At 32.9% G+C, this 25,778-nt stretch overlaps 3 protein-coding genes across 4 annotated transcripts in view; 2 read left to right on the forward strand and 1 right to left on the reverse strand.

Annotated features, from left to right (window-relative positions):
* Positions 1-25,778, reverse strand: part of LOC143921569 (B-cell receptor CD22-like) — a 520,711-nt gene that overhangs the window by 439,679 nt on the left and 55,254 nt on the right. The gene's annotated exons all lie outside the window — the stretch shown is intronic.
* The window catches only part of LOC143921513 (uncharacterized), a 381,855-nt gene that overhangs the window by 126,782 nt on the left and 229,295 nt on the right, over positions 1-25,778 (forward strand). The gene's annotated exons all lie outside the window — the stretch shown is intronic.
* On the forward strand, positions 1,762-7,121 carry LOC143921515 (uncharacterized). The gene is made up of 3 exons (XM_077444842.1): positions 1,762-1,876; positions 1,966-2,073; positions 2,821-7,121. The coding sequence occupies exon 3, from the start codon at positions 3,204-3,206 to the stop codon at positions 6,621-6,623; it is 3,420 nt and encodes a 1,139-aa protein (XP_077300968.1). The 5' UTR covers positions 1,762-1,876; positions 1,966-2,073; positions 2,821-3,203; the 3' UTR covers positions 6,624-7,121.

A 25,778-nucleotide genomic window follows, 5' to 3' on the forward strand; every position in this document is an offset into this window, starting at 1 on the left:
CATGCATAGGAGGAGAGGGAAGGTTGAGTTCCGTCACGCTCTACACCCCCGTGACTGCGCACGTGAAATTCGTATAAACGAGTTCGCTTTTGCCGCTGGGGAGGCGCTTTGCATACGTGTGTCGCCTACCGATGGCATAAGGAATTCCTCAACCCGTCCTCCCTTATCCCCATGGTTTGATATTCTCTGGCGCCCCGGTGAGGGATAACCGGGAGGGACCGGATTACGCGCCGAACTCGCGGCTCGCCTAATCCGCCCCGGCGCTGCAGCAGCCGCTTATCGTTCATCCTATAGGGGTAGATTGGGATGGGGTGGATGTGTATAGTGGGTGGAAAGTAGAGACAACTCGTCGGGGTGCATACGCAAAATGTGGGGAACTGGGCCACTCGGTATAGAGGGTTCGTCTGATGCGAGAATAATGGACGTCTCTTGAAATGTCTTGCTATCGTTTATAATCAACAATCAGTGAATAAAAACCTCGGATATGACCAACCCAAGACTTTATCTATGTATCTGAGGAATATAAGAAGGTCACAAAACAAAATTAGATAATTAAACATACATACATATACATTCACACATACCCGTTATTAGAGTTTCGATACAAATTGAGCGCAAATGTAGGGAAACTTACACAAGACAAAAATTCTACTTCCGGCTATCGGATTTTGTACAAAATATTTTTATTACTTAAAATAATTATTATACAAATTAAATATCAAAAAAATTAAAATAATTTAAAAGGTAATAATGAAATATTGTTTAAAAAAAATGCTACTTTTGGTTTACGAATCCAGACCAAAAACTTATCAGTTCTAAGTTAGTACATAAATATTAAAAAAAATATAGTTTTCAGCTTGCTCCGTTTAGGGGTGTGGAAAGAATCGTTTTTGACTTTTCAAAATTTTTGACTTTTCTAAGAGGAAAAAATCCCACTAATTTCATTATTTAGAACTTTAAAGAGTTTGGTTATTAATATAATTGAACGATTAGGAATTAATCGAAATATTAAAGGTTTATTAAATTTATTTAATAAATCACTATTTACGGTTTATTATTTATTTATTTTACGGTTTATTTATTTGGTTTATTTATTTATTTAATAAATCACTATTTACGGTTTATTAAATTTAGTGATCAGTGATCTCGTTTTCAAGAAATCTCGTTAGAATTTTCGCATGATCAAAAACTTCATATATTGTTACTACGCGTAGATAAAGTAATTAACAAATTTTATAAACCGGAATTGAGATTTTTTCCTCATAGAAGATTCAAAAATGTTGTGACCACGCCATTCAAAAATGTTGTGAACACTTAAAAACATGTCAAGCTGAAAATTAATATTTATATTCTTTTTGTACTAACTTAGAGCTGATAAGATTTTGGATAGAATTCATAAGTAGTAGTAATTGTTCTATAAAACAATATTTCATTATTTTAGTATTACGCTTAATTTATCAGTATCGTAGTCTCGGTGCTCAGACCAATCTCAGCCCTGGGATCAGGGTACCAAAAAAGTCCGAGATTACCGGGATCCCGTTTTCTAAAATCCCGGGATTATTGCAGTTATATGTACGTTTTTTTGTGTATCTATGTTCTGTAAATACATGAATATGTGTTAGCACAATTTTATTTTTATCGTTTCGATTCACATTTTTTTTGACTGAATATCGAGTTTTCAATACACCTAGGTTTGGTCAACTTATGGAGTTCTGATATCTCCCCTTTTTATGATAACATATGTACATAAAAAGGTGAGACGATAAGCACTTCATTGAAAGTGTTTCCCACGTATACTCGTGTATGCACACGAGCATAATTATTTTACTGTTGTGTTGTATTTGGCGAAACTACTTAATTTCATCTCAGTTCACGGGTATGTACATATGTACATACATACATATATATCATATTCACTTTTCATCAACAATTTTCCAGCATATTTTTAACTGTCCGCATTTACAGGTAATCACACCTTCATTCAAACGTCGTTGAAGATATTGAAGTAGCCCCCCCCCCCCCACTTGACAGAGCGAGGGAACAAGCATTCGTTGAAATCTGGATTTATAACAGGTACGTTTGATATATCGTAGAACGATCCAAATTTTTTATTGAGAATTCGGTGCCACGTGGTGAAACTATTTAAAAAAAAAATAATATAATATTTTTTTTTACTTAATATTACTACAACGTTTAAAAACATAAAATACTACGAAGACCAAAATAATTTAAAAGGTTAAAGTAAAATAATGATATATCGTTTTTTAAAAACACTACTTCCAGCTTACATATCTTATCAATTCTGATATATTTCGCAAAAAATACAAATATGAATTTTCAGTGGCATAATGTGGAAATATTGGTAATAACTAGCTCTTCTAAGAGGAAAAATTCACACTATTATTTTTTTTTAGATATCATGATATGAATACAAAGATTATAGCGTAATTTTTTTGTGAAGAGTATTCGTATTTAAAGGATCAAAAGAGAACTAGAAAAAGTGAACAGGAGTCAAATGTCACTTCCGGTTGATGAATTTTCGATAAGTTAATGATATTAATAAATATTAATATGAAATAACAGTTAGCCGTTTGCAGATCTGCTTAAACTATTAATTTATAAGAAACTGCAAGAATTGGCTGTCAATTTGTTGCCACTAAGTCTTCATTTTACGTTGAACTTGTGTCTTTATTTTGCCAATTGCTACACCCATAAACAAATTATAACTTTTTTTATCAACATTGAGACGTAAATTTTATAATTATAATTTACTAGCTGAGTACGAATATGATAACTTAAAATGTATCTATCTATTTGCAGGTACAATTTACATACCTTCATATATTGTACACCATTGAAGATTTTGAAGAAGTCCTATATTTTATAGAGGAAGGGAACAACAATACTTCGAACCTTGGATGTTCAACAGGTACGTCTGGTGTACCACGGAACGATTTTAATATTTTGTTGAGATTTTCGTGCGACGTGGTGAAGCCTTTTTGATTTATATAAAAAAAATTATCGTGAAAAATTGTGAAAATTTTGTTAGGAGAATATTAGAAAAAAATTTTATTAAGTTTGATAGCTTGATTAGAGTCTCAACGATAGAATTTGTAATACCTTTGCTTCGTGAAATAAAAAGTCAAGTTGAAACTTGGAAGGTTGAGAACACATTAGATAAGGTGGAATAATAATACGAAAATATGAACGCAAGAGGCAACACAAATCACAAAACATTTGATTTTCAATTCATCAATCCAGTTAAGACCTTTACGGGAAGAGAGGAAGTTCTCAGAAAATTACACGAGGCACTTAAAAGTGAAAAAAAAATGGCAATGATTACTCAAGCTGTCTCAGTCACTGGACTTGGTGGGATCGGCAAAACCGAACTTGCTAGAAAATATGCCTATGATTATCAGAAGGAATATAAAAATAGGATATTTATCGGGGTTGAAAATCGAGAAAACGCTGAGACGTCTTTCAAAAAATTGGCATCAAAACTAGAAATCAAAATTACTGAAAAAGTGATCTCATTGGAGCAAAACAAAAATATGAGAGAGAGAGATCTAAAATCAATTGTGCAAGACATTTATGAGCGTTTAAGCGAAAATGGTGACAAAACCCTGCTAATTCTAGATAATGTAGAAGATTACGAAGCCGTAAAAGATTTTATTCCCAAATGCAATTCACAATCTTTTAAATCGATTTATACTATAATAACATCAAGATACACAGACTGGGACGTGGGAGAAGATGGTAAAATAGTTGAATTGACATTAAACATATTTAAGTCCTCTGAAGCTTTGAAATACGTTAAAAATGAAATGAATGAGAAGGAAACTGTGGGTGTTGAAAAGTTGATTGAAACATTGGGTTATTTACCACTTGCTTTAAAACAAGCAAAAGGATTTATTAAAGAGCAAAACAAGAAACCAAAATGTAAACCCGATAGCATACGAGTATACACAGCTGAAGATTATGTGAAAGAATTTGAAATTGATAAAGAAAAATTATTGAAAGAAGGAAATGACAAAAACTATGAACGATATAATAAAACAATATTTAATACATGGACAATGACGTTCACAAAAATTTCTAATGAAGGCGATTGCGGTAAGCTTGCCATTAAGATGTTGAATATCATGGCGTACCTCAGTCCTGAAAACATTGACGTCAAAACAATATTTGCTAGGTTGGACTCAAAGAAATTATTGTCAGCAATTGATGTGTTGAAGAAATACTCTATGATTAATTTTGAAGATGGTTTTGCTAGTGTGCATCGATTAGTGCAGGAGGTGATAAGAATAAATTTGAAAAATAATGGAGAAAAATTAATTATAGAAAAGACTTTAAGTTTATTGAATGGTACTGAATGCGATGAGCATGTAATAGCTGTTTGGACTTATGCGAGTCAACATGCTGACATAGTTCGTAAATGTTATCCCGATGCGAAGTATTGTGGCGATCTAACTCCCATACACATACTTGCAAGGTATCAAGATGATACGAAAGTAATAGAATCCATAATAAAAAACGTGGATAATTTTAATATTGACGATAAAAAGGATGCTGATGTATCTATTTTATTTCAAGCTGTAATAAATAATCGTTTAATTGTCGTTGAATTTCTTCTGAAAGAGGGAGCATCAACTAATATGGATGAAAATGTATCAGAATTGCATATAGCGGTGAACAAAAATTATATCAAAATGGTGAAACTGCTCATTTCACACAATATAGATTTAATCTCGAAAAAAAATTATGAAAATTTGACTCCAATTGCAGCGGCTATTATTAACGGCAATGAAGATATCGTAAAAATGCTGGTACCTCAGAATAATGAACTTTACCTACATTATACAGGTTTCTCCAGGTCACTAATCGAAAATAACACGGAGCAATCAAAAGAGATGATTAAAATTAACGCAATAAACCAAAAAATAGAAGATCTCACCTATTTAATTCTGGCGGCTAAGAATGGTAGTCGTAAAATAATAAGATATCTCATACGTCAAGGTGCCGATGTAAACCTTGAGAACGATTTCAAAGAAAATGCATTACACCATTATATAAAATATAATGAAATTGTTGATGATATAATAATAAAAGCTCTAATTGAAAAGGGTATTAATGTTGATTCAAAGAATTACTATGGTAAAACCCCGCTACATCTTGCTGTGAAAAACAAACATTTAAATATTGTTAAGGTTCTTCTAGATAATGAAGCTAGCGTTGAAGCCGTAGATGATAATTTAGACACACCTTTACACTGTGCATCAGTATTCAGCGACGCCGATATAGCAATAGTTCTAATTGAAAAAGGGGCTAGTATTGAATGTAAGAATGCCGATGGTGATACCCCGTTACACATTGCATCGATTTTCGGAAACACGCACGTGATGAAAGTCTTAATTGACAAAAACGCCGACATAAATTCGATTAATAATAGCGGCGATACACCTATACAAAATGCAACCATACGTGGTAAATCTGATGCAGTCGAATTTTTAATAAAAAAAGGTGCGAATATTTCTATAAAAGGTTATCGAGGTCAGACACCATTACATCGTGCTGTGATTGATACGCATTTAAATATTGTTAAGCTTCTTCTAGATAATGGAGCTAGCGTTGAAGCCGTAGATGATAATTTAGACACACCTTTACACTGTGCATCAGTATTCAGCGACGCCGATATAGCAATAGTTCTAATTGATAAAGGGGCTGAAATTGAAATTAAGAATGTGAATGGTGACACCCCGCTACATATTGCTTCGCATGAAGGAAGCACGCACGTGATGAAAGTTTTAATTGACAAAAACGCTGACATAAATTCAATTAATAATAGCGGCGATACACCTATACAAAATGCAACAATACGTGGTAAATCTGATGCAGTCGAATTTTTATTAAAGCACGGGGTGAATATTTCAATAAAAGGTTATCAAGGTCAGACTCCATTACATCGTGCTGTTATAGAAAAACATTTAGATATGGTTCGACTGCTTTTGGATAATGGAGCCACCGTTGAAGCTGAAGATGACAATTTAAATACAGCCTTACACCGCGCATCCAAATTGAGTGACGCCGATATAGCAATAGTTCTAATTGAAAAAGGTGCTAATATTGAAACAAAGAATGCCGATGGTGATACCCCGCTACACATTGCTTCGTTTTATGGAAACACGCCTGTAATTCAAGTATTGTTAGATAAAGAAGCTAACATTAACGCAACATCTAATTTTGAAGAAACCCCGTGTCATTTTGCTGCCAAAAACGACAAACCTGATGCAATCAAGCTTCTATTAGAGTACAAGGCAGATATTACACTGAAAAATCGATGCGGTAACACTGTATTGCATCTTGCTGTGGAAAAAAACAACGTTTCCGCGGTTCAAATTCTTGTTGATAATGATTGCGATATCTTCGCCATAAATAACTGTGGTGAAACACCTTTAGATATTGCTTCAAGAAAGGACTTCTCGGAAATAGTCGAAATCCTTGTCAACATAAAAAACAGTATTCAAACGATGGATGCCGAACCACTGAATACTGAGACATCAGCGCATAAAAGAAGTGCAGCCGACACACTTATAGCTAGTCAACCTAAAAAGAACGCAAATTAATATTTCAAAAGAATTAAGCCATGACAACTTTGATACAAGTGCATCAAACAGTCTTTTTTAGTTTCGTTCGCTTTAAGAGTTTGTCACATCTCTATTATGTACTTACTGTGTACTTTATGTTTATTTTTTTCTTGATATATGTCAAACATGTATTAATGTTGTATTTTTCAAAATGTGATTTTTAAAAATTTAAAGTATGTACATATTTATGTCAATTCTATCAAAATGAGATGTAAACATATAAACAATTATAATCACCGTAACTTCTACTGACGATTTAGAATATATGTGTGTATAGGTTTAAACATAGTTGCTAAGCCTAGTTTTTAAGTTTAAAATATTTTTAAAGTTTAAAAGGATTAAATATTGTGTATAATAGATTAATATAACATATTGATAAGAGTTTAAAAATATTAAATATTGTTAATAATATTTGATTTCTAAATGCTTTTTATTGTTTTTTATATTATGTTCACAATAAATCTTATGTAGGTACCATAATAGTGACCATTTTATATTTTTAAATTTTATTTTATTTGTTAGTATTTATATTATGATTTAATTAAGTGTCGAGTATAATAAGGAAAAAGCTCAAAAATTTTTTTTATTTGTGTAAAAACAAAAAAATAGCGTGTGAAGTCTATATTATTTATCAAATGTAATTTGATAAATTCCAAAAGTTTATATTAAAGTAATATTTGTAAGTTTAATAATAACAATGCAATTGAAAAATATATGTATGTAAATCGACGCTACTGATAAAAAATATTAATAATCATAACCATGAAATAATTTAAAGCAACGCTTGAAGATTTTCATAGAATGTATTAAGTACATACAGAAAAGGGCATTCTATCCACAAACAACCATAGTATATATGTATGTATGTAAGTATACATAATACGGAAATCCAGACCCCTAATAATATTGTCAAATCTACAGAATGTCCTGAAAATGAGTAAGTTGTTATACTTTATTTAATTTCTTTAAATTAATTTTAATTTGTAAGTAATCATCATCATCTTTTTATTTACAGATTTTCCAAACAATTAATTAGTCTACAATATTTCAAAATATGCAATTCAACTGTATTATACATTACTTAAATAGTATAAATTGAGTTGATACAAATCATTTGCTTTGATGAATCAAATCCTATTGAATATCCTGAAAATGGTAAATAATTTTCTATTTACCGATATGTTATATAGTAATTATTCAATTAAGTTATAAATATTCATATATGTAGTTATTTTAGTTACAGTCATTCATCAAGTGGTCAACTGAAGATTCTGTTCAATTTACGAATATATTGCAACGGGCCTCGATCTAGCAAACCAGAACAGCTACAAAATAAAGCACTACATATATTTATTCTGAAATATAATTATCATTGTACGTACATATGTACAAGAGGATTTATCATCTACATATTTAAGCTTTGTTAGGGTTAGAGCTTTTTAAATAAATTTTAAAATGGGAAATTTTTTTATTGTTTTTTTTTTAAATTTTATTTTTGGTTTCAATTTAATTTAAAAAGTTTTTATTGTTTGTAATTAAAATTTAGCCTTTTTATTTTTTTTCTGTTTTTGTTTTTAATGGTAAAAGTTATGTACGTTAATTTTTATTAAATAAATTGTATATCAATTACACATACACTGAGACTTTTTCTATCCTCTCCACTATTTATACCTAAAAATGTGATTTTCATGAGTTTCAATGTTTTTCTCACCAAAATTACTACTTGCCGCTTCAACCGCTGAGAATGCCTTTCGTAGCAATCTGGAGCTGCATGATTATTTTTTGACTTTTGAAAATTATACGTTTAAATAAAATTAAAAGTAGAAGACAATACCCGAGCGAATAGATTCTTTGGTGAAATATTAAAAATATCAATGTGATCGCTGGCTAAATTTAAGCAACGTAAGGCTAGAGCAATAGGTGAAAAGTAAATAAATTAGTATTTGCTTTTATGATATGGAACAAAGGGCGCAACCGATAATCAATAATGGGGAGATTAAATCCTTAACTTAATTTCTTCCAATACAGTTGGGTTGCAAATAGCACCTCTTAATAATTTGAAGAAATGACACACACAGACAGATTAAGGTGATTATATTATAAATACTTCACGACGAAAGGCAAAAAGGATGTAAAAAGGCAAGAGGAAACTTGAGCATGGAAATTGGTCAAGACGTGAAACTATAAATTATATAACTAATAAAAATTTTACAGCATTTGCAATTGAATAATCTTAGAAAATATTATGTGCAGTGTGTCTGTCAGTACACTTGATAATGTTTATTATCTTGAAGTGTGCTTTATAAAAATTATCAATTTTCGTACGTGCAATACTTCCAATTTTGATTTATATATGACACAATTTATGAAAATGAATTTATGTTTGATTTGTTATGGTTTACAGTTGTATCTGTTCAGTAATAAAATATTAGTTTTATTTTCCAATTTTCCTTTGACTATCTCTCATCATTTCTATACATTTTAAGTCATAGAACCGATCTTCTTCGTTTGAAACAACATGTTATTTTTAGCAGCGAATTTTCGTGAACCAATATGAACTCTGCTCTCTATTGGTTTTAACTTAGTTAAATATATTTTGTAACTATTAGATTTTTTAGCTAATTTTTGTATTATACTGTACAACTAAAATTAAAATAATATATTATTTAATACTGTAAAAAATAACAAAGAATCATTTTTAAATCGTAGCTATTATATATGTAATGCTTTCTTATTCAATTATTTAAAAAACAATTATATATATGTTTGTATGTTTCTGAATGCGCGAGATTATTGCACTTATATGTTTATTTTTTTTGCAAGTATGTTTTTTTGTATCTTCTGTAAATACATCAATATGTATTAATAAAATTTCATTTTTATCTCTTCGATAAACAATTTTTATGTCTGAATATTGAGTTATTAATTAGCCTAGGTGCGGTCGACTTATAAAGTGATTTTTAAATTATTTTTTTTTGCAGTGAATTTTCGTGAACCAATATAAATTCTGCTCTCTATTGGTTATAACTTAGTTAAATATATTTTATAACTGTTAGATTTCTGAGCTAATTTTTGTATTATAGTGTAAAACTAGCATTAAAATAACATTTTATTTAATTCTGTAAACAAAAACAAAAACAAAAAAAAAAATCACTAGATCAAAATATTAGAGTATACCTAAGATATATTGTGAACATCATTTATAAACAATAAAAACCATCTCAAAATCAAAATAAAATAACGATCAATAAATTGTTTTTAATATTTTTATATAGCCTAGCTTTGATTTATTGATTTGGAAATCAAAAATTTATTAAAACTTAATATAATTATGTTTCTTTTTTGGTAGAAGGAAATAATTCTGTTCCTTATCTATTATTGTTCTACATATTTCTCTTGCAAAATATCGTATTGAAATTTAGCTTTTTAATTTTTTTTTTAAATACTAATTTAAAATAAACTATTATCATTAAATAAAATCTATTTATTTAATGATAAACGTTTTTTTATTTTTCGATCCACGCATTATTTGTATCCATGTGAAATCGTAGCTGTTATATGATGCTTTCTTATTCAATTTTTTTAACTCCACATAAAATTGAGCACAACATCAAATATCGCATTTAATGCAAAATGACCAATTCAAATTAGGCGAAAATTTGTTACAAATTAACCAATCAAAAATGTCGATTGGTCAATGAACTCTTTCGTCAGATTTTTGCATGGTTAAAATAGAAGATGTGCAATAATAATGATTTTTACTTTTTTTTTTTTTGAGTGAGCGATCCTCTCACCATTCATTATTTTCAACACTTAGGGAGAAATTGAATGAACGAAGTGGACTAGGTGGCTGGGGAGAGTGAAAAGAGGCTTTTAATATTTAAAAATAACGCCAGGATGTGCGGAAGGATTCTCAATTATTAAAACCTTTAAAGTAATTCCGGAGGGGGTGGGAAAATGAGGTTTCTTTCCTCACTCTATCTCTCGCTTTTGTAATCACAATACTCGCTGAGGGTGCTGACTAGATTGTCTTTAGCGTTTAATAAAAATTTCATGTGACCAACACGCAATTTTATATTTCATTTACAAAATTGATGAGCATTTAATAATGAAAAATTTTATGAAACACATTGAGAAATATCAAAACCCATTCCAAATACAATACGATGTATTAAAAGTAATAAATCATTCAAATTTGCTTAAAAACTAATTGTCAGCACGAAAGATAAAGTAAAGAGCACGTCTGTTGACAATTTTGATTATTTGCACGATTTATGCGATTTTCAATTAGGGCCTAAACACCGTGAAAAGCGCATCGTTTCTCCGCCAATTTATGGGCGTCTCCAACTTTTCCTCGAGAACAAACATATAAATATCAACAATTAATTAAATTTCGCTGTTCAAATTTGAATTACGACGCCCTAATCCAATAATGGCAAAGTTTGCGGCCAAGAATATACCCCACGTTCCCCCTAAGACCCCCCCCCCCATCTTGAGACCACTCTCCGGTTTCGGGTTGATTTGCGTTATTTGTGTTTTGAGTCGCGCTTTCGTTTGAAATTTTGAATCTCGAAACCACATCAGAAATTAAGTTTCGCTCGCTATCTTATAAACCGCAATTGTTTACTATTGTACGAAGAAGCAAAAACCCAATTAAACAACGGCTGAAAGCTTACGTTGAAATATTTAATACTATACATATGTATACAGCGCGATAAAGTTTCATCGTAAGGGTAAACGATTCGAACAATTGCTTTCCTATAAATAACTGCCAATTATGAACAATAAAATAAACAACCGTTCACTTTTTCAACGTTTCCTATTCAATATTGACTATACCCCTTTCAATTAATTTGAAATATTAAATTGAACAATTTATCAAAACAGTTGTTTTTATAAATAAACAGTTTTCAAAAAACAATTAGGCATTTAAAATCTCAATTTTATTAACTTTAAATAGATTTGTAAAAATTATATGAATTAAATTGCACTGAGCAACAAAATATCACATTTGAGTTACCAGCACAAAAATTAATCGATCTTTATTAAATTTGATCCATTTAATTTGAATATGATTATAATTTTCGTTGGTTTGCTTTGCTTTATGAGATATGACATACATTTAAAAAAATGCACAATTTTTCCAGTTTTTTAGCTTTTGCCAGCTTGAACTCAAAATCTAGTATTTCTGTGTTCAAAGCAAGTATTATAATCAAAAGTCGAATATGTTTTCTATAGATTGTGATTTTTTTTGTATAAAAATACTTATAATTAATTATTTAACGAATTTAAAATGTCAAAAAATTTTTTTCGTACTGTTATACTTTTGGCAAAATGGAAAAATTTCAAAACTATCGGAAGTTTGTGAGAGGCTTAATTTTGGAAATTATTGATAAGGTGATTTAAATAGGCTATTTTATTAACGTTTTAATAACAGCATAAGACGCTCCTCAAGATTTCAATTTAGGTCCCCTCCACTTCATTGTATTTATAAATGATATCTTTAAGGTCATTAAGCACCATGAATGGTATGCTGACGATCTTAAATTATTCAAATACCCAACTACATAGATTTCTGTTAATTTGGATTTGTTCAATCAAAAATATACCGATCTGGTTGAGGGATTGTTTTGTATTCTCACATTTATTTTTTCATATATCATTTAATTTAATACATTTTTTGAATCATTTTACATTATTTTTATTTTTATTTTGATGTTTTATTTTAATATTGGTATATTTTAATTATTTATGCTTAGCTACTGTGACGCCTTGGAGTATATCTGTAATGTCACTTTGGCTTAATTGTAGTCGATGCAAAGATGATTACCTAAACACAATCTGCTTTAGGTCATCGACTTTAGAGATTCTTTAATTAATATTATGTATTAGATGTATTATGAGCATTTATAAGAATTGTAAATAGGTTTTTGAGCTCTTCCTATTATGCTGTACATTAATATTAGAATGATTTTTATCTATTTTATTTATTTATTTATTTATTCAAATATCAAAACTGCTAATACATATAATACAAAATAACAACAAAAAATTATAAATCATCTTCCACAAAGGTATCCATTAACACCCTTCACGAAAGCAGCAATGTTATTAGAACTTCTAATGCCTTCAGGAAGGGCATTATACATTTGAACACCTCTATGAAAAACACTTCCTGCAGTTTTAGCTTTCTTAATTCTACCTATAATTAATTTATTCCCATTTCTCGTTTTATAATTATGTATATCTCTATTCCTAACTTTATGATTTTTAAAATATTTGGGTAATAGATTCTTATCTTGCTTATATATAAACTTTAAAGTGCTTACTTTAAGACTATTTCTAATGTCCAACCATTTCAATTCATCTAACATACTTCTTACATTCTTACGTTTCCTCACATTACTAACAAAATTAATAATATATGTAATACTATGATTACTAACAAAATTAAATTAAAATTGTAAAATAGGAAATGATTAGTAGATCAGTAGCTATTAAAATAGATATAAGATGTATTGTGAACATAATGTAGTAATAATAAAAAGCATTTTAAAATCAAATATTTTGTATCAATTGCAAAGACCGGTACAAATTTTAAAACAAAAGCACAATATTTAAATACTAAACATAAAAAAGCAAAAAAATTGATTTATTAGCGCCGTTCGCTTTGATCGTAAATCACGCCAGTTTCCGTTTATGTTATTTTAACAACAACTAGTTCAACATCACACACACTCGTAGGCACACGGAAAATGTAATCGCGCACGTATTAAATATGGAAGGGGTGGGGGTTGTGGGAAATTTTTTCATCCAAAAAAGAAATTTCATTCGTAACGGCCTTAATAAACCGAATTAAATACCGTATCTGACCGGACGGCAATCGGGGCTATTTATCAAAACAAAGGTCTTCAATAACGGCAACACGCCACGAACCCCACCGGTTTACGACCACTAACATCCATAAATTTAATTACTTTTAACCATAGCAACGTTAATGGTTTCCCTCCGCGGAACGTGTTTTCAATGTATGATATTTCTGCGCTCGACGTATGAGAATACAATAAAATTTTTTATTATAAACGTACGTACGCGAATTACACTCGCAGGAGGCTTTCCGAACCGCCAAATAACAGTTATAAAAATTTTTTAATAATAATAGCATCCGTAGAAAGACATTATCCTGCTTTGAGCCGGCGAGTCGATAATATGGTAAATTTGCATAAATTACAGTGTTATACCTCATTATAGCGGGCGAATTGAGTAATCCGAATGCAGACACGAAAACGAGCTTTTAGAAGATTGTACTATTAAGCTAATGGTTTGCTATCAATTTTCTAAAGCGGCTATTCGCTTTTTTTTTTGTTAGTTGACCCTAAAACTTTTTCCATTTAAATTTAATATGAGAATTATTTTTAGCGAATGCAAAATCGCATTGTCGAGGTCACTGCGCACAGTGTGCTGATTTTTTTCGCAAATTATATATTATTATGGCATTAATTGATAGCCCTGTCTTATTTGAAAGCTTAAAATGGCAAATTAGAAATAAACATACTGTATGTGTATGTATATACATACATACATATATAAATACATTTTGAAGGTTGAATAATGACTAAGAAAAATATTAATTCGCCTATATTTTTATAGTCAAATTTAACCAAAAGTTTAATATTATATTATTACATTTATGCATGAAGCATGTTGCAATTATATGTTAATATTACACTTACATGAAAATGTTGAAATTAAAGTGTGTTTATTTGAATACAGTAAATGTCTGTTAAAAAGAGGCTTATATTATCTAAAATCTTTATAGTATTTTGAATATTATGAAAAAAATTTTCCTTATTATGTGTTAGTATGAGTGTGTTATATTTTCAAAATTTAGAAGCATGCTACATACATATAATAAATCATCATCATCATAATTTACAACTATTCTCCATCCACTGCTGGATGAAGGCCTCTCTAGCACTCTTTGTCTCTATTTTGCACAACTCTCATTTATCTCACCCCACATATTTGTCTATTTTAAACCACTCATCTACCTTGCTGTCTTTCTTTCAACCTTTTATATTATTGTGAGTACCATTCGTGCACTTCTTTCATCTATTTTTCGTTCATTCTACCATTGCCATTTCAATCTCTTAATTCTCTTACTCATACTTTGTACCTAGGTGTTCCATTTCCTATCACTCCTCGTTATACCATACTTCATGTTTATTTATTTTAAAAGAATCATTTACAATATTGCTATTACAGAATATGTTCCATGACCAAATTTGTACTGTTTGTATGTTATATATAAATATATGATATTATTATTATAAATTTCAAATAATGGTAACACATAAGGGTAGGTGGCCAATTCGGTCGGAATCATTTCAACAATTGAATCAGATAAATTGGCAAACTTTGATAGGAAATGATCGACCTGGAATTACATGTATCCAAGGTCTGGCCAGCAGCGCTGGTCCAGGGATTTAATCCATGACCCACCAGTTCATAGCATTATACACTTACCAATTTTGCTGGTTAAATACTATATAAAATACTCCTAACTCGTATTTATCAATGAACTTTCATTAGCCAACGTTGCCATTCTAATAAAAATGATTTTTTTTGTTAATGAAACCTAAGAGAAAAATATGGAATTTATATTCTTATAACAATAAATATGAAAATGTACATACATATATCAGTAGATATGAAGATTGTTCTTAGTGAATTTTTCAATACTGCAATAATTAAATTTTCGATTCAAGCACACAATTGATGAAACGAAACACATCCAATTTAAATTCACACCATTCTAAATAAATAATAATACGTACGAAAAAAATCTAGATACTTCGCGGGTGGGAAAATTCGGCGCGATTACGCAGGGGAGGGAAAAAATTCAAACGTGTCAATTAAGATATTTTTTACGTGAAAATTGCGCTCGAAAATTTTCCAAGCACGCGCTCGTAATTTTCTTTGTGAATTTAACACACGTTCACGTACACGTACAACGTACGACCGCAAAATAAATTGCCAATAACATATATCCCCGTACGATTTTCTTTTTTTTTATTCACTAACATCGTCGCTGCTTCTGTTCATACATTCATTTTTGGACCACGTGAAAATAATGAAGATAATAAAAAACAACAACAACAACAACAACAAAACCTCTTCGTGCATACATATCTCACTGATAAACAATCACACCGCAAGCAAAGCGATTCGGGGCCAACCGAGTTTCAATATTTGCTTACTTAATTTCGCACAGGAAGTGGTTGCGTCGAATTCTGACCCTTTGCGGAAAATAATTCTCGACGTGCTATTTATAACACGTCGGAATTTATTATAAACAAATATACGTATCGGTGCAAACCGGCCCTTGCCGGATCCGGTTCCGGTTATAATTAAGGGGCCACAGGTCGGTCCGATTCGAGTATCGATTCGTTATTATACGTTTCGTGTCAAAGTGGGTCTGTGTTACCATCGGCCACATATAAAGACCTGTCAACGAAAGGGTTAAAACGACCTGTGGTCATAATAATTCAGCGAATCGACGAGTGTTGTCGCTTCAAAGCTTGAATAATTGTACAAACGCGCGCGAAAGCTTTTTAAGCTCTTTATATATTGAAGTGATTAGCTTTAAAAAGCAACGCATTTGCACTGTCATTTAACGTTGAATGGTCTAACAAACAAAATGTGATTTATATAAATATTTTATATATAAACAGCTTTCGATTTAAAATCACCAAATTTGGTGTACAATCACATGCTAGACTACGGGCACTTATTCGACTTGTTTGAAATGAAAATTAAACATATTGAATCATTCATTCACGTGTAATGATTGTGTAAATAATAAATTGTTATTGCACGAATAAATTTTGTACTTTTAATTTATATTTGAATAAACGACGACTGTTATTTTCTAATACGAAACTCAACGGATCGAACGAATTCATTAAAAGAGGGAAAAATCTCCATTCATGCGTAATGTTTGCGAAGATTTAACAAACTGGACTTAATAAGCGTTTTGTTGAGAAAAGCGACCCAGTTTTTCGTTTGAATATTCCGGAGGAATAAAAATTACGATTCATACGGTCGGCAACGAAACTTTGCGTGAGGGGAAGATTATCACTTAGATATCGAAATTTCGTAAAATTTACCACCGAGGCGGAAACAGAGGGTTTTTCATATTTTCCAATGATCCTCTGATGTAAATTATTCAAAGCCTTCCCCACCCCCACGCAGATCGACTCAACTTCCTCATTGCTTCCATTACGCTAAATACATATTTATATGCAATGTTTACGACGTTTTTCCATTTGTTGCCTGAATATTAAATTTCATAGGTACGTGAAATACAATAGCCTTGTTTGACAATACTACGAAAGTACAATTGAAAATAATATTTTTATTTGGATTTTAACTACATATGTACATATATAAGAAGTTTCACTAGTTAAAATATACAGTTATAAAACAAAACGCGTTATACGGACAATTTATGAAATTTTAATTATTAAAGAATCATTTTATATATCAACTTTATGAGTTCATAGCATTTAAATACGAGGAAAATCTTGGTTCATATTACATACACCGTTCTATAAACATTCACTTCTTGGAAATATTTTATTAAAATAACAAACAAATTATATAAGATTTCTCCAATTTCAATAAAACGAGCATTTATGTGTAAACATATTACATTTTGCTTTGTATTTATTATGTTCAAGTATATCCTTTAAAGGCAGCTTTATTCTTCCGGTCCGGATTATATTAAAAATCCTATTTTAATATCCATTCATTTCACATATAAAAGTCGCGTATATTTGAAAGAATTTCGAAAATTCTATTAGAGATGTATTTTAATCTGATGATTGTTGACTATCAAATATTGTACAAATACAATAAAAATACTTATACAAGGTAAAATTGGTGATTTTTCACGTTCCACTGGTTGTATTTTTAAAAATGTTGATGATGACCATTCAATCAACATCTCAATCAATATTTATTTTTATTTAAAGTTTTAAGGTTCTGAATAACAGAAATTCTTGAACACTGAATCCTTATAATATACATATAGTATTTTAATAGATGCACTTTAAATTATCACTAATATATTCGAAGAGCACTTTATTATTGAGAAAAGCTTAGAACTGTTTATAATATACTGCACTGATTAACTCGGCCTGATGTTCTGACTTTAAAGAGCTTATTCTCATGCTGGTTGAATCGATGTTGTGATTCTCTCGATCAGTTGGATGTTAAAATTATCCTGAAATTATCTAATGTTGTAACTCGTTCAATGAGTCTGATGTTATGACTGAAAGTTACACCAAAGCGGTTTAAATAGTCGATTATTATCGACTTTTAATGACCAATGTCTGGCATTCCTGTATTAAATAGATTTGATATTGTCAAGAGTGAAATTTGAGTATGGAAATTTTAAAAGATTAGCGAGGTACATACATACATATATAACAATATGTAATTTGGTATTTGTATGAAACTCTGGGTTTGCGCTGATAATGTCGCGCGTCGATGTCTCTTCGCACTGCTTTATGAAACTTTGCCACATTTTCATTACTTTAAATAAGTTAAATGCCACAACGTAATTTAAAAAGCAAACAAATGATGAATAGAATTGAAAAAATATAAAGTTTTATATATTAAAATGAAAATAAATGTATCAGATATGTATTATCAAACAAAACATACAGATACACACACCAGACCCCTACGGTTAAAAATAGCAAACTCCAACATTCGAAACGCGATTAATTAAATTTACACTAATTAAAGTTTGAACTGAGAGAGTCGAGCAGGTGAGGTGGAGAGAGAGAGAGAGAGAGGACTGTTTAAATTGTGTGATTTATGCGTGACTCCGATCGCGCTAGATACAGAGCAAGCGGGCCCATTCTCGAGTTAGCAGTGATTTAATATGCAAATTTACTTTCGTGGCTTTCTTGTACACCACCACCCCCTTCGGGCATCCACTCTAGAGGTATTTATTGTGCACGGGGATGAGGGTTAACCACACCGAGACCCTCCCCCATCCCTTAAATCATAATAGTCGGAAGCTGGAGGAGTCGTGCGACGTCCGCGTTAATATCGTCCCGGATATTTGTCCGAGGCAAACTACCGAACAGCACTGCGCAAATAGTTAACGGGGATTTCCTACGCGAGGGATGGGGACGTTTTTGGGGGCTAAGGGTTCTACAGGAATGCCCTTTGGCGACCGACGACAAATTAAGCCCCAATTATCGCCGCGGCACTGGACTGGGGGCAACTAACTGGGGCGACGATAATGCGTTTTCGCAGAAAGCCCCACTCTTGTCTCCTCCTCACACTCCTTATCGATCACGAATAGTTATCGGACGACAATTCCAAATCCTATCCCTCCCCCTCGACGATGGGATTGTGTTAATGTCGATTCTTGAGATAATTCGGCGTCGTCTTCAGAAATTAACGGTTCGATGGGTTTTGCATGGCTACGGAATTGTTGGGAGTGTGATGGGGATATCGCATCGTTAAGATGCCTCTGTTGTCGATCGTATTGTTTGAATTTGTCCTCGATTTTGTTTTATGTACAATGTTCATAAATCCAGAATTAAATGCCAAGCTTAAACGCAATTCAGCAAAATAATTAAAATCGTGGAGTAAAAATACAGTAAATTGTGCAGTCGTTGATTCAACAAAATCAAATATGTACATATATAAAATTTCTTTTAATTGAATTAATTTATAAATTATAAATTTTAAATAAATTTTAAAATGTAAGCATAAGGTCTGATCTGTAATTTATTTATTTTATAAATCTCACTTTACAACTAACATTTTTCACTATCGGTACTACTGAGAAAAACTTTTTCCCTGCCTGTAGTAACGGACTGATAAAGTTTTACATAAGCAAATTTTCTCAACAAAATATTCATCAATAAATATAAGGTTATTTGTCGGTTAATCATTAATTATTTTAATCAATCGCTTTCTAGATTACAAAATAGAGTGTTTATTCGTTCTACACCGCACTAATTATCGAGCAGCGAGTATCAAAAAAAAAGTATATAAAACTTTGGATGCTCCTTGCTATGAAGAATTTTTGTTTTTAAATATTATATGTAAATTTTAAATATTATATGCTATTCAAATAATTGTCAAGCAAAAATATTGAGTTACCGAAAAAATCGGAAAGCTATGAGGCTTCAATTTGTTAGCAGTCAGTTATAAATCAATATATTTACTCGAAAATTAGTCTCCGGTATGTAAGTACGATATTTTTAGCATTCTTCATATTTAATTTTCAATTTAAAATACACTTCAGATCAGATCCATTAAATAGCAGCTCAAAAATGACGTTGGACGATGAGTGATGTTTGACTGATGTCCGATCCGTAAAAAAAATATTTTTTCTAACGCTTTTAATTTTGATTAAGTAAACATTTAAATTAATGTATATTGTTATTTGAAATAATATACATAATATTTATGAAACATATAGGTATATTAAGTTCGTTCTTAGAAACATAAATACATATATACATATGTAGGTACTATTGTGAAGTAAATAACAGGTATTTGAACATTGTTGTTTTAATTCCAGAAAAAGTAATTTAAATTGTGACAGGTATAAAAATTATTAAAATTGTACGAGAGTTTAATTAAAAATGAAATAAGTTTTTATATTAAGTTCCGAGTTACAACCGTGTAAAATCCAAAGTACATATAATAATTTTCTTTATTATTTTATATATTTTTTTGTCTTTTCATTTTGTAAAATTAATCCTGGAGGGGGGCCAAAAAATTTGCATATAACTTATTGTTTGAAGGGTGAAAAGAGAGCGCTTGAGAAGAAAAAGAGAATTTTCTCCGGCCGACGAAAATATAATTCATTTCCCGTCAAAAGTTTTTCCGAGACATTTAAAATTCAACGGACTATGCGATCTCGCGCCTTTTTACTTCGTTTTATTGGTTTTCCAATTCCGTTCAAATTGCCGTTCACAATTCATTTTAAACGATATTTTAATTTAAAAAATAATTATAATAACTATAAATTTCCCGCACTCAATCCCGCCAACCATTCGCACACAAACTTTACGTAAAATGTCGGTGCAATAAATCACATTAATTAAGGTCGGTGATTTTGCACACACACACACACACACACACACACATTTTGAAGATAAACTCTAGAAATTTAGACACCTCTGACTGTACGGTTATACGTCATATCGCGCAATCTTCAATTTAACCCTATCGTCGCGCACGCGTTTAATTTATGTTATTGTTAATTTGACTGTGTTACCGATAGGAACGTTCGGTGAATAAATTACGGCTAAATGATTCTCGCATAAATATAAACCAGAGGCATCCGATTCCAAAAATTTAGTATTGATTTAATTCAAGTTAAATGATTACTAAGCTGATTAGGTGGATCGTTGTTAAATTGTAGTAACAAGTTTGTTTCATTATTGGCCTTGTACAATTTTCGGGGAAAACCAATTTCCGACTAACAAGTGAAGGTCGCCAGAATCCGACAGCGTGAGGGGAAAGGTAGGGGGTTGTGGGAAGAAAAACGGACCAAAACCGAAGATAAAATGAATTTGTCAACGATACGTGAACATCTGCTCTCGGCTCTGAGTCGGCAATAAGCCAATTCAAGCAAATTAGTCTCGGAGAGCGCCTGTTGCTTTCGGCCATGGAAATGCGGAAACATCTGTCACTTTCGCCCCAATTTTCGAAATAACGCAATAAAATGTCAAGGCTCGTTATTATTTTCATACTCCCCTACCGCCGTTTCGTTTCGAATTGTTTTTTCATATTTTTCCGACGCTCTTCTTTTGCGTGTGACTTTCGCAATAATTTAACTGCCGACGAATATTGCGCAATATTGCGAGATGAAGTGCGCGTAACGCTCTTCAGAACGTAAAACGCCGGAAAATAAAAAGAAGCGAAAATGACAACAACGAATCTATGTACTTTCTTATCAACGTGCTAGATATTTTCCAAATACAATTTTATTTTTCGATTTTAATAATATGAATAAAATTTATTCTGAACATGATACATATTTACGATGCAATATTACCATGAGTCACTTACTCTAAAGTTCAAACGAAAATGTTAATCTATGCTGTACTTTACTAAAAAAGATTCATTTTTCTTTGAAAGTATGCACCAAAATAAAATTGGTAAACATTTTCAGATATACATACATACATGTACTTCATACGTACATACATATGTATATTATATTCGTAAAGTTACTTCAATTACGACAACACATATGTACATATGTATACTATATTATTTATATTTTTCAAGGGGCTTAATCAATAAAATGAACGATATTTTTTTGATATCTAAACAATCAGTATGAGAATTATGAATTATAAGAACATTATGAATATTTAAAAACCTGAACTAAACTAAGAATAGCATTATCTATCATGCTAATCATTAAAGATCTTCAAAATGATACAGGTTCATAAAATTAAGACCACAAACACCATAAATATAAAGCTCATTTTGTAACTAATAAAATGCAAACATACTATAAAGCTTGAATCTATGCTTAATTGGGATTATAATTACACGTCACATAATAAAGCTTGCAACATTTTCATCGTACACTTCCCCCTATTAATATTGTATCATATTCAAATTAAAACTATTACATAAAATTATATAAAACTTATGTTTCATTAAAGCATACATACACTTAGATATTCATGTGTACAGACAGAGACGTGGAAAATTCTACATTAAGGGAATATGAGATTTGAAATGAAAATTAATATTTTAAAAACTTAAAATGCCCTCTCGTGTTAGTAAGTCATATGATAATTAAGATATATTATGACAAACTCATGAAATAAGAATCTTAAGTATATTGTACATCCAATTATTATTAGTATGATATAAAGCTCAGTATGCTATAAGATTTGCAGCTATGCTTAATTGGGACTATAATTATACGTAGGGATTGCAAAAATACCGGTTTATCTGATACCGGTATTATCGAAATAAAAATAAAACAATACAGTTTTTTTAGATTTTTTTTAATTTTTAATCCGATTTTTAAATTCGAATTTCGAATTTTAATTCGGTTCGATCCCATGAGCTGACCTCGATTGAAAATATTTTTTTTGAGTATATCTGTAGTGCTGCTGGTCAGACCTGGAATTTGTGACTCCAGGTAGATCGTTTCCTATCAGAGTTTGCTAATTTTCTCTGATTTCATTGTTGAAACGGTTCCCGATAAAAAGTTGGCTAAAAACATTCCTACCTACTAAGTCACCACTATTTGAGTATTATTAATCTACAATAAAAATGTATGTACAATTCATAGATGTCTCATTAATTTGCGAGCTTTCTGTGTCTCGTAATTCAGCGACTTGTACCTACATATATAATAAAAATGCTGTATTTTTTGTAATTAGCCAGGAAGGCGCACTGGGGTTTACCTAGTGTTGTAAAATTTTATGCAAGTAAAACCTGGACACCTTCCACCCCAAAAAAATCAGATCAAATAATTTTTAATTTATATTAAATTATTTAATTATATTATTTACTTAAATAGGAACAAAAGCAGTCACATTTAAAAACAATTGACAATATAATATAAACCAACGAATAGGAACAAAAGTAACCTTAAATAGGTTTCTAAAGTCTATATTTTTTTATACTTTTCAGTAGATTTAGCCTTTTGCAAGAGTATTTTGATTGTAATTAGATAATAATACATTTGGCAACAATTTAAATCATAGTTTTCTCTGCTTTAGGTCATCGACTTTATATAGTACTAGCTGTATTACCCGGCTTCGCTCAGTGTTTATAATATAAACCGCTTAAACATGACTAAGCTAATTTAATTAAAAAAAAAAAAAAAAAATTAAAATTTAAAAAAAAAATTAAAAAAAAAAATTTTAAAAAAAATAAAAAAAAAATAAAAAAAAAAATCAAAAAAAAAATAAATTTTTTTTTTTAAAAAATCAAAAAAAAAATCTATTTTTTTTTTGCCTTCTAGGGCTTCGCCCTCGGCACCCCCCTGAGCCTTTGCCTTCTAGGGCTTCGCCCCTCCACGCCCCATGAGCAATTGCCGTTTAGGGCTTCGCCCCCATGATCAGTTGCCTTTTAGGGCTTCGCCCCTCCGCGCCCCCATGATTCAAAGCCGTCTAGGGCTTCGCCCCCCTTAGTTAATGCCTTTTAGGGCTTCGCCCCCCGCGCCCCCAAGATTAATTGCCGTTTAGGGCTTCGCCCCCCTTAGCTAATGCCTTTTAGGGCTTCGCCCCTCCGCGCCCCCATGATTAACTGCCGTTTAGGGCTTCGCCCCCCTTAACTAATGGTTTTTGGGGCTTCGCCCCTCCGCACCCTCATGATTAAATGCCGTCTAGGGCTTCGCCCCCATGATCAGTTGCCTTTTAGGGCTTCGCCCCTCCGCGCCCCCATGATTAACTGCCGTTTAGGGCTTCGCCGCCCTTAACTAATGCCTTTTGGAGCTTCGCCCCTCCGCACCCTCATGATTAAATGCCGTCTAGGGCTTCGCCCCCATGATCAGTTGCTGATAAGGGCTTCGCCCCATCACGTCCCCATGGTTAATTGCCGTCTAGGGCTTCGCCCCCATTATCAGTTGCCTTTTAGGGCTTCGCCCCTCCACGCCCCCATTATTAAATGCCGTTTAGGGCTTCGCCCCCCTTAGTTAATGCCTTTTAGGGCTTCGCCCCTCCGCGCCCCCATTATTAAATGCCATTTAGGGCTTCGCCCCCCTTAACTAATGCCTTTTGGGGCTTCGCCCCTCCGCACCCTCATGATTAAATGCCGCCTAGGGCTTCGCCCCCCTTAGTTAATGCCTATTAGGGCTTCGCCCCTCCGCGCCCCCATGATTAAATGCCGTCAAGGGCTTCGCCCCCATGATCAGTTGCCGTTTAGGGCTTCGCCTCATAAGGCTGCGCCCCATGGGGCTTCGCCCCATGAGGCTGCGCCCCCTTCGGGGCCCCATGGGGCTGCGCCCCAGGAGGCTGCGCCCCCTTGCGCCCCCTTCGGGGCCCCATGCGGCTAAGCTCCATAAGGCGGCACCCCATAAGGCGGCGCCCCATAAGGCGGCGCCCCATAAGGCAGCGCCCCATAAGGCGGCGCCCCATAAGGCTGCGCCCCATAAGACAGCGCCCCATAAGGCTGCGCCCCATAAGGCTGCGCCCCATAAGGCGGCGCCCCATAAGGCAGCGCCCCATAAGGCGGCGCCCCATGAGGCTGCGCCCCCTTCGGGGCCGCATGCGGCTAAGCTCCATAAGGCGGCGCCCCATAAGACTGCGCCCCATAAGACAGCGCCCCATAAGGCTACGCCCCATGAGGCTGCGCCCCCTTCGGGGCCCCATGGGGCTACGCCCCATGAGGCTGCGCCCCCTTTGGGGCCCCATGGGGCTGCGCCCCATGGGGCTGCGCCCAATGAGGCTGCGCCCCCTTGCGCCCCCTTCGGGGCCCCATGTGGCTAAGCTCCATAAGGCGGCGCCCCATAAGGCGGCGCCCCATAAGGCGGCGCCCCATAAGACTGCGCCCCTAAGGCTGCGCCCCATAAGACAGCGCCCCATAAGGCTGCGCCCCATAAGACTGCGCCCCATAAGGTTGCGCCCCATAAGGCTGCGGCCGATAAGGCTGTGCCCCATAAAGCTGCGCCCCCTTTTGGGCCCCATGGGGCTGCGCCCCATGAGGCTGCGTCCCCCCGGGCCCCCTTCGGGGCCCCACGGGGCTGCGCCCCTTGTGGCGCCCTTGGCGGGGCCCCATGAAGCTACTCGCCTTGCGCCCCCTCGGGGGTGAATCCATTGAATCGAAAAAAACAAATCGGCGCCCATGGATCGAAAAAAATAAAATCGAATCACGTGTTCGATGACGTCACCGATCTACGGACGATGACGACGACCAAGGATATTTACATACAAAGTCTCTTTCCAAATTATAGATTAGATTTAATTAATATTATCTATTAGATGTATTATGAGCATTTATAATAATTGTAAGTAGGTTTTTGAGCTGTTTTTCCTATTATGCTGTACATTAACATGATAATAATATAATACTATGATTACTAACCAAATAAAATAAAATTGTAAAATAGAAAATGAT

The sequence above is a fragment of the Arctopsyche grandis genome, chromosome 13, assembly GCF_051622035.1.
Source record: "Arctopsyche grandis isolate Sample6627 chromosome 13, ASM5162203v2, whole genome shotgun sequence".
Lineage (NCBI taxonomy): Eukaryota > Metazoa > Arthropoda > Insecta > Trichoptera > Hydropsychidae > Arctopsyche > Arctopsyche grandis.

Excerpts from the sequence above, each read along its gene's own strand:
- LOC143921515 (XM_077444842.1), top strand. The coding sequence starts at position 3,204 with ATGAACGCAAGAGGCAACACAAATCACAAAACATTTGATTTTCAATTC.